The sequence below is a fragment of the Merops nubicus genome, unplaced genomic scaffold (genome assembly GCF_000691845.1).
Source record: "Merops nubicus isolate BGI_N331 unplaced genomic scaffold, ASM69184v1 scaffold47303, whole genome shotgun sequence".
Taxonomy (NCBI): domain Eukaryota; kingdom Metazoa; phylum Chordata; class Aves; order Coraciiformes; family Meropidae; genus Merops; species Merops nubicus.
This window is the reverse complement of record NW_008601839.1, coordinates 5986-18753: the sequence shown is the minus strand read 5'-3', so window position 1 is coordinate 18753 and position 12768 is coordinate 5986. Positions and strand designations below refer to the sequence as shown.

The 12768-nt window shown below is 37.0% G+C and overlaps 1 protein-coding gene across 1 annotated transcript in view; it reads left to right on the top strand.

The window, feature by feature from the left end:
• Window positions 1–12300, top strand: part of THSD4 (thrombospondin, type I, domain containing 4) — a gene marked incomplete at its 5' end in the record, with an annotated part of 32251 nt that extends 19951 nt beyond the window's left edge. The window contains 4 exons of the mRNA XM_008938110.1: window positions 5237–5410; window positions 7421–7600; window positions 10479–10623; window positions 12032–12300. Of these exons, the coding sequence (XP_008936358.1) occupies window positions 5237–5410; window positions 7421–7600; window positions 10479–10623; window positions 12032–12174 (642 nt within the window). The remainder of the gene's footprint in view (window positions 1–5236; window positions 5411–7420; window positions 7601–10478; window positions 10624–12031) is intronic.
• Between the last annotated feature and the right edge of the window lie 468 nt (window positions 12301–12768).

The following is a 12768-nucleotide window of genomic DNA, read 5'->3' as shown; positions in this document are numbered from 1 at the left end:
GTCCCGTCTAGCATTTTTGTTTATTACTCATTGCCATCTCCTCTGTTCATTTGTTTCTCATTTTATGTTTGGAGCATACTTAGAGAAGAAGCCAAAAATACAAACAATTCTTAGATGTTAATGAGATTCTGCGGCCAAAATAAAATCTTGGGAAGAAAGAAAAAATGCTGCACATCAGGGACCAAAATCAAAACAGATCAAACACGTGCTCTGGATCTCACTCTTCATTAAAAGGAGTAACAGTGATGCTTCTGTACTATCTTCCATTAGAAAACTCTGTAGTATGCTTTGTGAAAATCAACAATTTACTCCTCACAGTGATAAAGCATTACCTAGTAGGTACAAGTGGGTTTGTTGGCTAATCGAATGTGGAAGCACTGATGAATATTGTAGCTCACACTATTCTTTCACTGTTTTTTACTTAAATCTGGATAGTTCATGTAAAATCTACTGGATTGGGGGGAAGGGGGGAAGATACCACCATGGAGTTTGTGCAGGTATTACATTATTTTTGATTATCATTGTTTATTCATTTTCAATATAAAATGAAAACAAGATTTCCCCTGTGGTGATATAGACCCCCCTTCTACCATACCATATGGGAATCATCTGGAAATAGAAGTTTTGCATTCATGTCATGATTTGCAGTGAAACATATAGCCAGGAGAGTTTTGAAGATGTTTGATAGACTTACAGACCTTCTGTTTTCTTCTCTAGACCTAATCTCTCTTTGCCCCATTTCAGCTACTTTAGATAGATGTCAGCATAGAAAAGTCTGCATGGCACAGAGGACCCTTGCCAGCTAAGACCCACAGTATTCCTGTTAGATCAGCAGGGCAGGCTTTTAGGTGACAGGCAGAGGCAAATGAGTCTAGATTATCAGGCAGGGTCATGGTGATGAGGCAGGTCTAAGGTCAAGCTGGGAAATGGGTTTGCGAACAGGTCCAGTGACAGTAACCAGGGTCAAACACAGCCCATTGTTCCTGGGGCAGGCCCATGGTAATGAGGCAGAGTCAGGGTCAAGCTAGGAAGCGAGTCCAAGGAGGAGGGATCAATGGGGCCTGTGCCCAGGCTGTGGCTGGGAAGAGGCACATCTCTGATAAAGCTCAGGCAGGCACTGATGGACCAGGGTTGAGGTCAAATGGAGACCCTGGGCCTACGGACAAAGGTGTAGGTGGAGGCCATAGTTGAGGCTGGTCAGGGCCAGTAAGGTGTACTGGTGCACTCATGCTCTGGTAAGTCCCTACAGCTCTTAAGGTAAGTGATATTGTGTGAGCCAGAGAGTGAAGGAAGTTTGTTCTTTAGTGTTACTTACTTTGGAGAGCATTAGTAATACGCAAGTACCAGCAGTGTTATCAAATACATAGTAGACTCAACAGAGAGCGATGGTTTGACATCCGATCCAGCACCTACTGTATGCATAGATGGACTCTAAAAGGAAGTAATTTAAACCAGAGATCAGAAAGCGTTTTGGCAATACATAAGGGAATTTCTGACTACCCCTCACCTTTTAACTTTTTTTTTTTTCCTTAAGAAAGCAGTTTTGTATCCTTTGAAAATGTGCCCCCAGTGCTGGAACTGTGGCAGAAGTGAGCTTCTGGAGTACAATTCATAGTTTATTATTGCAAAAACAAAGGTTGCATAATCCTTCTAAAATCCCTTCTGAAAGGGATTTTTTCAGAATAAGTCAAATGAGGCTAAGGAGTTCCATAAATTTATTTCAAACACAGATTAGTGTTTTTATTTTTTGCAATAGTGTAACATCAGGAGGATGATTCATAAAAAGCTTTATTATATTGTGGGGAATAATTAAAGTGATGAAGCTTAAAGTGTGGCAGGCAGAAATGCTGCACAAATGGGGACGTTTTACTGGAATTCAATTGGTTGTTGTTTTAAAATGTAATTAAGGCTAGCAATGATGCTGAGACCTGGGTGAAAGGACTCTTGAGTTCTGATAGATGTCCTGCTGCCTCTTTCCTATTGTCTGTCATCCCAGTGGAGGGTAATCAGTACGGCGGGCACATCAGTGAAAGGGAACTGGCACCAGTTTTTTGCTCTGCCATGCCCTGTGACTGTGACAAAAGTTCGGGCTTCCAGTTGCAGTTTTCAAAGTTTGCAGGTACTAGCCTTATTTTCTTGACTGCTTTTACAGTTGTTTTCTGACAACTGTCAGAACACTGGATTAGGAGGGGCATTTTATTTTTAGTTTTTAATGGGAATGGAAAGCTTTTGAAACTGAACTCAGAAGGGAAGGACCTCAGGAAGAGGAGGAATGGCAGACTCTTTAAAACTAGGGAGGGTGTTCGCCAGAATAAGATTCTTGAGGCATTTCTGCCAATTAAAACAAGGCAGTGAAACAAAATATCTTTAATAATAGGATCAGAACAGAGAAATTACAGTTTGTGAAAGTACCTTATGTCATACAGTGTTAGGTTATAGCAGTTACTATGTATCACTGCAACAAATCAATGGCACAAAATTGAAAGTAGCGGGTGTGTCAGTTGTGAAAATGAAAGGGAGACGATCCATTATCCAAACACTCCTTTCCTGCCTTGAGCTTTGGAAATCATGGCTTTCATACGGAAGATTTTTACTGAAAGGAATTTAAAAAAGATGAAAAAATAAATACTTAATGCAGAAACATTTAGGTTTCAGTTTGCTTTGTAAATCCTTTGAGGGTGGTTGGTCTGTAGTAAATCTTACAGCAGAGGGTGGGACAACCCTATACCTTCCCCTTTGGTATTTCCTTTGTTATTCGATATGTAAGCCTAATTTCATGCATGATCATTTACAACATAAGAATATGGAGATTTTCTGTGTGACTTTATACACTAAACTTGTTCCCAGCTCTGATTTGCAAAGCAGTAAAGCAAGTTAGATTGTCAAATGAAAATTACTTAGAAATAAGGGAAGTATTTGCAGAGTGTATGCATAGTTCTTCATGCGTAGCGTAATTGAACATACTGCCATGGATAAAATACAAAGTCACAAAATGTCTTTCTGTACAGTGGGTCTGAAAGGTAGCCATTTTATGGGGCTCATTTAAACAGTCAGTTTACCTAGGAGTGGGCTGTTGGTAATGGGTCTAGTTTAGTTTTAGTTTGCACAAACAGGAAAATATTTGCTACTAGCATAATTTACATAATTCTTGTATTTTCCAAGATTTGGCCAGTTTACTTTGAAAAGACCTCCTCAGCCATCAGATCTGGTTTGCTGAGGAGGTAAGTATATTCTACATATCGGTGTGAAAGAGGGAAATTTTGTTGTGCACCACCAATAAAAAAAGTTCATTATGTTACATACAGGCATTATTTAAGTGAGCTTAATTATTCAGTCTTACAGATAAAGAAACAGTTCCAAACTATGAGCAATTTTTTCCTGTTCCTATGGAGTACATAAGCATCTCTTTAAATTCTGAATTTCTAGTTATTCCAAATTTATATTTTATTTATTAAGAAAAGATTTTTATAAAGTTGAATCACTTTTTATAGTTTTCTAGAGATTCCATTTGAAGAAAGTTTTGCCCTTCTATTTGAATATCCTGTGAAAGAAAGACAGCTTGCTGATAGAAAAATGTTTTACTGCTGTATCTGTGGAATTTTTTTTTTACTGTATCTGTCGGATAAATACAACATGACCACATTTCACACAAATAATAAGTATTCTTCAGTGTAAGTGAAGAGTAGTTTGCAACCAATTGTATGTTCAGTCACTGGTCTCTCGAGAAGATGAATGACTGTATTGGTTGATCCGCTATTAATAGTGCTGCTTTTGTGGCATCTGCTGTTCTGTAGTTAGCTGCTGGTTGCTAACCCTTACACTATTACTGATGGCAGCCATATGAAGCTAATGGTCAGCTCTGTGCCTCATCACCAGTCATTCTTACTTTTATTCAATAAAATATTAAAAAATGTTCCAATAGAAAGTTACATTCATTCACAAGGAATGTACTGTTCATTGTGGAAGTAATAGAGTTTCTTCTAACTAATGACATTGTATGTTAAAAGCTAAATCTGAAAATCAAATCCATCTTTTTCTACCATTTACTTGTGATTTTCTTTGTGTGTGCAGTACAATTGTTTGTAATTGTTTAAATTCAGTTGCATACATATCTTTCAGTGAGCTGCACATGTTTTTTTCTTTATTTCAACTGTCTAGATGTGAAATACCAAATGCATTTTCTTTAAAAAAAAGGGAAGGGTAAGAAAGAATTAAGCAAGAAAAAAAGTCTTAACACCATTATTTCTCATGTGTTCCTGGTTTTTAAATTCCAGTAGTTTGACGTTGCCAAGAACAGTGGCGTATCAGAGACTTTCTCACTGAAGTAGATGAATGACTAAACTGTAAGGGCATAAATGGAATATATCCTGTGTGATTTATGGATGTCATACATACTGTCTCAAAATATGTGACGTGTCACTATTACAGCTTTCAGAATTCTAACAGTGTAAAGTTGAGAATGGTGATTGTTAGTTACTGGGAAGTCGTATCATTAGAACACAAAGTTGAATTTACATGAACTTCTATGGCCACCTCTTCTGTTAAAACTGATTAGCAACTTACAATTGAAACAGGCTGGGCAATAATTAGTGGTAATCTCAGTTATTTGCTGAGTATTCACCTGAATCTTTTGGAAACAGGTGACAAAAAAAAATTTAATTTTTCTACTTCATTATGCTCTCATACTGTGTCAGCTTGTTACATGGAAAAGTTCCCAGATGCACTGTGCAGTCAGTTTACTACCACAGTCCTCAGAGTCTTTCTAGCCTTGTTTTTTTTAACCAGTATAAGAGCTCACCTGGCTGACAACTTGAATGGTCGAAGAAACTGATGGAACAATTCAAAGGCAGAAGTATGACTGCTATCTGAAAAGCTGCATATTGAAATTATCCCTCCTCAGATCTATTAACTGGTATAAAAAAGGTGAATAAAACAAAAACTGAAAGCATTTACACGCTGGATGAAGGATGGAAAAGTAAGAAAGCTAATAACCCATTAAAGAGGATTTCTTTCTTCCCTAATCCCTCAGTTTCTTTAATTTGTGACTGTAAAGGACAGGTACTACTTGTAGTGTCTTCAAACGTATGAAACTGTAAGGTAACTGCTGCAGCTGAATTACCAGTGAAAATTATCAACTTTGCGTGAATCCATTTCCTTTTCCTGATTGTGCTTCTCATTTTATTGCACAGTCTGAGGGGCAGACTGTTCTGCACATATTCTCTCTTTTGCTCCCCAGTGTTCTGCAGAGTGCGGTGAGGGAGTCCGTACGCGCTCAGTGGTGTGCATGACGAACCATGTCAGCAGTTTGCCTCTGGAAGGCTGTGGCAATAACAGACCCTCTGAAACAACTCCCTGTAATAATGGTCTCTGTGCTGGTAAAGTGGAGTGGTTTGCTGGGGGCTGGACACAGGTGAGCTCTATATCTAACATATGTATTTGTTTTCTCCTGTTATTTTCATTTTAAAACTGTATTTTTGCACGATGAGGATGTGTGCCATAAGGTATTTCTGCACCTCTGTGGAGTAGCTGGATTTTTTTTTTTCTGACATTTTGCTGAGATGATGTTAGGTGCTTTTCAGCACCTGTTTTTTAACTTTGAGCAAAATAAGATTTTCTCCTAGTCTGTATCCTGATGCTCTTTCCTCAAGGTAAATTCTTCCATTGATCTGCTACAGCTGAGATGGAGATTACAGTGCTACTGCTACACTGATGCATTCAAGTGAAGTGGTAATTACTTGTATTGTATGCAAGTAGTAACAAATTCAGATTTAAAACATAACTAGCCTCAGTTCTAATGACAAATTAAAATCTGGGCCTTGTTACTCACACCACTCCATGCAGGTGAATAGGAACCTGGTATTCATTCTTGTAGCACAGAGAATGCATCCTGACTATTCCTATTCTGTTTCAAATAAGAAAGTTTCATCTCTTTATAGTTTCCTCTTCTTCTAAGCTAATTCACCTTCCTTCTTTGCTTGAGATGGAATTGTTTGATGCATACAAAGGATGCAGAGTCTTTTCTGTATGTTGCCTGACAGAAGTATCTGACATCTGTTCGACTGGCTGGCTTCTGACTCCTGACTACCAAACTGAAAGCAGACAGTATGCAGACACAAGCAGTGACAGAGATGTTTGGTGTTAAAGAAATTGCAGTTATGTTATTTCCGGTAGAACTTAATTGGGTGCATTCGTCTCAAAGGTCTTTATTCAGCTCAATGTTTTTGTGGGTATCTGCTAAAGGAATCATGAATTCCACTCAAAATATAAACAAAATCTCCACTTTTAATAACGCTTGATTGGTTTAGACTAGAAAAAGCCTTTGAAAACCATAGTACTTTGCACAACATGGAGACCAGTATGTTGCTGACATCATCTTCTAAAAACCCTTTTACAAGTGCCAGGAACAGTGCAGTGTGTGTATTTAACCTTTAAATGGTCACTAAGAGTCCATGTGAGTAAAATTTGCTTTTCAGAACTGGAACCAACACTGCATCACATAGATACTTGCAAACATGAAAAGAACACCCTGGCAGATCAAGGCATTTTCTGAAAACCACAGAGTGTGGGGATTTGTAAAGCTGCAAAACTGTGCTCTGGCCTTATAACCCTCAAAGGTTCAGTGCGGCGCATACAGTCTTGCTTCAGTGCATACAGTCCTCCCATTTATGAAGCAAGCGGGTTATGCTTCTCTTTTTATTAGAGAAGTAAATAACATTTCTTTTTGTACCGACGCAAAATTATACTTTTAGATTTCTCCAAATGTACACTTACAGTCATATATCTTCTTCTTCATAAAAATAACTAGAAATATGTTTGGAGTCTGTGGTACCACATGGAATAAAAATCCAGACAAGTCGTTTTTAACCACTGTAACCATTTTCAAGATTAAAAATTAAATACGTAATACCCGACACTTAGAGTTGTTAGTCACTTGATGAATTAAGTCATTACTACATCCTTCAGCATTTACTTGTCCTGGTTCCTAGCTGGGACTGCTGGCTACCTTGTTAGTACTACATACGAATAATAGTAACAACTGAGGGTTTATCTAGGCTACAATTCTGGTTCTGAGAGTTAAAATCCCTATCACAGGAACTTAAGGAGTACTTTACCCTTTTCCTTTCTCTTCAAGAGATATATGTGCCAGTGATGAAAGATACAGTTAAGTTCATTTTACTGAGGAAAGAACACATAAAAGTAAGGAAATGGAATTTGGCTGCTATTGTCTAGGTATGCATCCAAGAATAGGGAATAAGCAAAACTTTACCAATTTTCCTATTTGAATAGTAATTTAAAATGCAAGTATATGTGTATATGTGTGTGTGTTGCTTTACTTCAGAAAGAAATAATGTGGAGAAACAAGTTACAGGACTTAAGCAGAATAACATATTCCACCATTTTTTATTCTTCTCTGATACAGTGCTCTACTGAATGTGGCAGTGGAACTCAACAAAGAGAAGTAATTTGTGTTAGGAAAACTGAAGATAATTTTGATGTTTTGAACCCCTATGAATGTTCATATTTGGAAAAACCTCCCAGCCAGCAATCCTGCTACCTCAAACCCTGTGGATCTAAGTGGTTTCATACAGAATGGAGCACAGTAAGTCTATCATGCTTTTCCACATCTGGTTTTGTTTGATACATCTTTTTCCATGGATATTGAAAGGGAACACTGTTTGGATAAAACCATTGATCATGAAATCGACTCATTCTGGCACAAGAATGATCCTAAAAAGAAAGCACACTCTTCAGTACCCAGTGGAGCTTAGGAACGTTAGCAGGTATCTTAACCAGAAGGAGACACTGCATAGATGCCTTTTCATCAGAGATCTCTTCTTCCAAGAACCTTCCTGTTACAAAGTTGGTTTGCCTTATAATGAGACTATGTAGTGCACTACAAAGTTCTTTCCAGACCTCTAGTTTAATTACAATTAAGGAACATTTAGTAAAGAATGAGGGATGAGTTCAGTTTTTAAAGTCAGTTTTACCATAATATGTTACTGTAAACTCTTCACTGTAATAGAAGTTTACTGAGAGTAAACTTATTGTAGAGCTTCACGTATCTTCAGTTTCCCCTGGAAGGGGACCAACTGTAATCACCAGTGCCACAAAACACTTCGATTTCATCTGTCTTTTCATTATTTCCTATGCCTGGCAACATTTACATGATTTTTACAAAAAAAATCTACATTTTTCTTCTAAATGAAAATCAGAAAGTCCATTGTCATCTTAGAATGAAAGCCAGTGTGAAAACTGCTTAGGTGACATTGTATCTAATACAGTAACACCCTTCTATGAGCCTTAAGTCAAATTCTGAATGACAGCTCTGAAATGGTGAAGCACCTCAGATGGCTTCAGTTTGAGTTGTGTTAGTCAGGAAACTTTGGAAATACTTAATCCACACAACATGAGAGAAATTGTTTTGTTTTTTCCTTTTACTAACACTCAATTATATGACTGGCCTGCTGGCAGCACTAGAAAGCAGAAAAGTAGGTAGGATGGTTTTAACAAAACAAATCAGCTGAAGGGAGTCCTAATTTTTCTTCCTCAATTGCAAATATAGATGTGTATTTGAAAACAACATCCAAATGAGGCTCATAGTAAAGCCACGTAGATGGAAGTAGGTTCTTCGATGCTGCTGAAAATTATCTGGATTCTTTAGTGAGCTGATAGTTCAGATTAAATAACTTCCCCTTAGCAAAACACATCAGCAAACCCATTTTCAAATGTGAGCCTACAGGTGTGTACACACAAGAGATACAGCTCTCTGCATCCCTAGAATGCAGCAGATAAATTTCTTCTGAAAGTGGAAATAGATGCTCTCTTTGGCAGGCACAGAAGAAACAAGATGCTAAGACTGAGAAACTGATAAGTATTTAGAGAATCCTAGTTACTGTTTAAGTGCCTACTTCCTAAGAAGTGGTGTCAAAAAATCCTTTAGGTTCTAAACCTTTGTGACCGTCTTCACTGCAGCAGCAAATACATACGCTAGCTGAGATTTGACAAGATCATATTCTAAACATATTTCAATTCTCCTGATACCGTTACTGTTATCAACAGAGTATTTGCTACTTCTTACTGTTAAACCTGAAGAGAAGGGATTTATGGGGTTAGCTGTGAGCAGAATAGCAGGCTCAAAGCCTCTCTACTAGGTTTCGAAATGATCCAGTTCATATCTTCAGCAGACTTTTTCATATGACCTAAGATAAACAGCACGGGCTCTCAGCCATGGATGTTAATGGCTGGCTAGCATGCAGTGCTGGACTTTGTGCGTAGTGTGTTCTGTGTAACACCTACATTCTATCTTGGTTCCATTTTAAGTGCTTAAGGTCTCCACAGACCTGAACTGAATTTCTTATCGTTGAATGTGGGATAATTACAATATTCTATGTAGGCAGGTAACAAGAGTAACTGTATAAAAAACCACAAGTGTCCTATTACTTGTCACCACAGGGCTACATATTTGCTCAAGTGGAGAAAGGTTGTACTTAAAAATGAAAGCACAATTTAAGAATGTATTATTGAGAATATTTTAGTTAGTATGCTACAATATCTGATTTTATGATAGTGGTAAGTTGGTTTTGCTATGTTAGGAAAAGAAATAATTATGCCAAAAAAAAAATTAGGAAGAAAACCTTCTTACTAGTTTGGGACTATTAAGGTTTTAATAATTATAAATGACCCGGGTTTAATTAAGTTTGTGAGCATTTAGGTCAAACTGGACAGTGAGCCAAATCTCAAAGACCTCACTGGGGCAAAATACTTGAAGTCTACAGGGGATTTGCTTCAGTATGGGCAGAAATGTGTAATAATTGGCTTTAAAAAAACCATGACAAGCAAGCACAAAAGTCTGGCTTCATGACAGATTTTGAAGGAGCACAGAAGTATTTTCTTTAGAAATTCAAAGAAACCTGTAATGCTTAGTGAAATTGTTGTGCTGCAAGAATTGAAAAGTAATTGAGCACTAGAAAAAAAAGGCAATTAAAATTATTCCTGATTGTATATAAATAGAGGCAAAAGGGCAGTGGAGAGCAGTGCAGTCAAGTAGTAAAGTCCAGTGCAGGAAGTTTTTAAAGAAAGAAATGGGAACACTGTGGAAAGAGTAGATTTGAGAGGTACGTATAAATAAGCAGTGAAGAACAAGACTAATTAGAGAAGCAAGAAGCTAGCTAATAAATTCTAGTGTGCTTTCAGTTGCACAGTGTCTACCATGTTTGCTTGTCCAGTTGTTGCCCCTGTTGGTTCAAAAATGCTTCTGAACCTTTAACAAAATTATGCCTCTCTGGCAAGGATTCTACATTTAGAAAACAAAAAACAACAGGAATGGTGAAGTTGATAGAAGGCTACACAGTGGTACCTGGGTCTGGCTTCAAGATTTCCCTTTTTTTTTTTTTTTTTTTCTTTTTTTTTTTTTCTTCCCCCTTTCTGTATTTGCACATCTCATATGGTATTCATGAACTTCAGCTTTTGTGTTTCAGTGTTCCAAATCCTGTGAAGGAGGATTTCGAGTTCGAGAGGTACGATGTCTATCGGACAACATGACAGCCAGTACTCAGTGTGATCCACAGCTTAAACCTGAAGAAAAAGAACCCTGTAACACACAAGATTGTGTCCCTGAAATAGGTAAGGAAGCTTCTGTTGTAATTCTGGAACTCCATCTAGTGGAGAAAATACTTAATAGCCTTGCAGAGGTTACAGAGTACATTTTCTTTAAGTTCAAGGTTTTATTTTTACTCAAAATATAGCTCTTTTCTGTGGTGTAAAAGTAAGTTTTCATTTCCAATTAAAAACACTTTCCTTGTAATATGTAAGAAACCGTCTTACTTTTAAAGTTGCTGGCAACGTGAGAAATCTGCCTCCGTGAAAATGGTGGTTTTATGCAGCCTCCTTGTATTCTCAAAGGTGATTCTTGGCAGAGTCTTAAAAACAAAAAAATATTGCCATTTATGATATCCTATATTGGGTAACAGGTTCTATAAGAACCAATAACATTAAACTGAGGGCAATTAACAAAGGGCAATTAAGCAGTTTTATTTTGTATGTAGCAAATATACACATAATTTGGCATTGGAATTAGTAGAATCCTATACAGATATGATTTTAATAGTAATGAGAGTGACTTGGGAAAGGAAGATGTAAGTATTTCAAAACCGTTCTAACTCTTATGCTCTACAACAATTTTCAGTTGACAGTTATTCTTCAACATAATTTAAGATAACTGTATTAAAAAACTGGTATACCAATGTTAAAGTTATTACTGATCTTATGTTGTTATTCCTTTATTTAAATCAGGTTTGTACAGAATTGCTCTTTCTTACATCTGCTGTTAGTATTTTGTCATTCTGTTCTTCTCTTAACATCTCAGTTTCTGTGATCACATGCATGATCATGCGAAAATGTTATTTGTCACTAAAAAAAAGTATCTCTAACCCTAGTGGTTGTAAAGAAAAACTTAAAAGTGTGAACAGACCACATCCTAACAGCTTGGGAAAATGGGAAATTTTAAGAGCACCAGCTTTTGGGGGGTTTAAGCCTAGTTATTTTAAACCATTTGTAATATTTGTAAGTAGGCACACAGTTCACTATTTTCTGGTATTTGGATTCATCAGTACTTCAGAATAACACTTACAGATTCTGGTGCCTTCTGTACATTACCACAAGAGATTAGTACCTTTTGAATCTAAACATGAAGTGGACAGGTACATAAGTGGAAAATACTAGAGACCTTCCTATCATCTTTATTCAAGACAAATTTTGTGTTCAAAAAAATTATTGCAACAAAGCCCCCTCCCCCCAGTACCCCCACAACAGTATAAACGGGGATAGGTACATATCTCCACTGTTTTATATATCTTTATATTAAAAGTAGAAGATCTTGAATAATTTATTTGCATAGGTAGCCTATTTTAACCTGACAATGAACATAAAATTACAGGTCTAAGGGATTTTACATGGTAAAAAGAAAGGCGATTGGTTATTTGTTGCTCTAATACTGTGTTCTTCTGTTTTTCCTCTCCTTTTTTCTCCACAGATGAGAACTGCAAAGATAAATACTACAATTGCAATGTGGTGGTTCAGGCCCGGCTCTGTGTCTACACATACTACAAAACAGCATGTTGTGCATCCTGTACGCGGGTGGCAAACAGACAATCAGGGTTTCTAGGACGTAGATAACAAATACTATTCTACTCAAAGCAGCAACATTGGTCTTCAGATGGAGCTTGAACAGTGTTAACTGTTTTGACGGCAGAAGATTTTAGTTTCTTAGAGATGGTTTTTTATATTGCTGAGTACATCAAGACTATGGTTAAATCTCACACCCTTTCAGTTACAGTTATTGTGCAGTTACTGTTTTTTAAAATGTTTATTGTAAAACCATGATCTTATAAAGCATTAATTTTTAGTGATACTATTCTTTGCACCTGCTCATCAAATAATTATTTGAAGAACAAATCAGCCTTAGTATTATGAAATTAATGAAAACTAGATCAATCACAGGCAATTACTGGAGATGTTTGACCGGTATGGGTGCAGCTGCTGCATTTGAGTGCTAACTCTTACTTGCTATTTTCAGCTGCCTTAAATGACTAAATCAATGAAGCATGCACATGAGAAAAATGACTTGACAAGGAAGAAGACCTTTGAAGACACATTTATCATGTTTCTGAGCACTCCAACATATATTTTTAATTATTTCAGTCCATGCATAATAAATTAGTCACTGTTAAGCTCTGTCAATTGTACTTTTAACTAGCTTCCTGTCCTTGG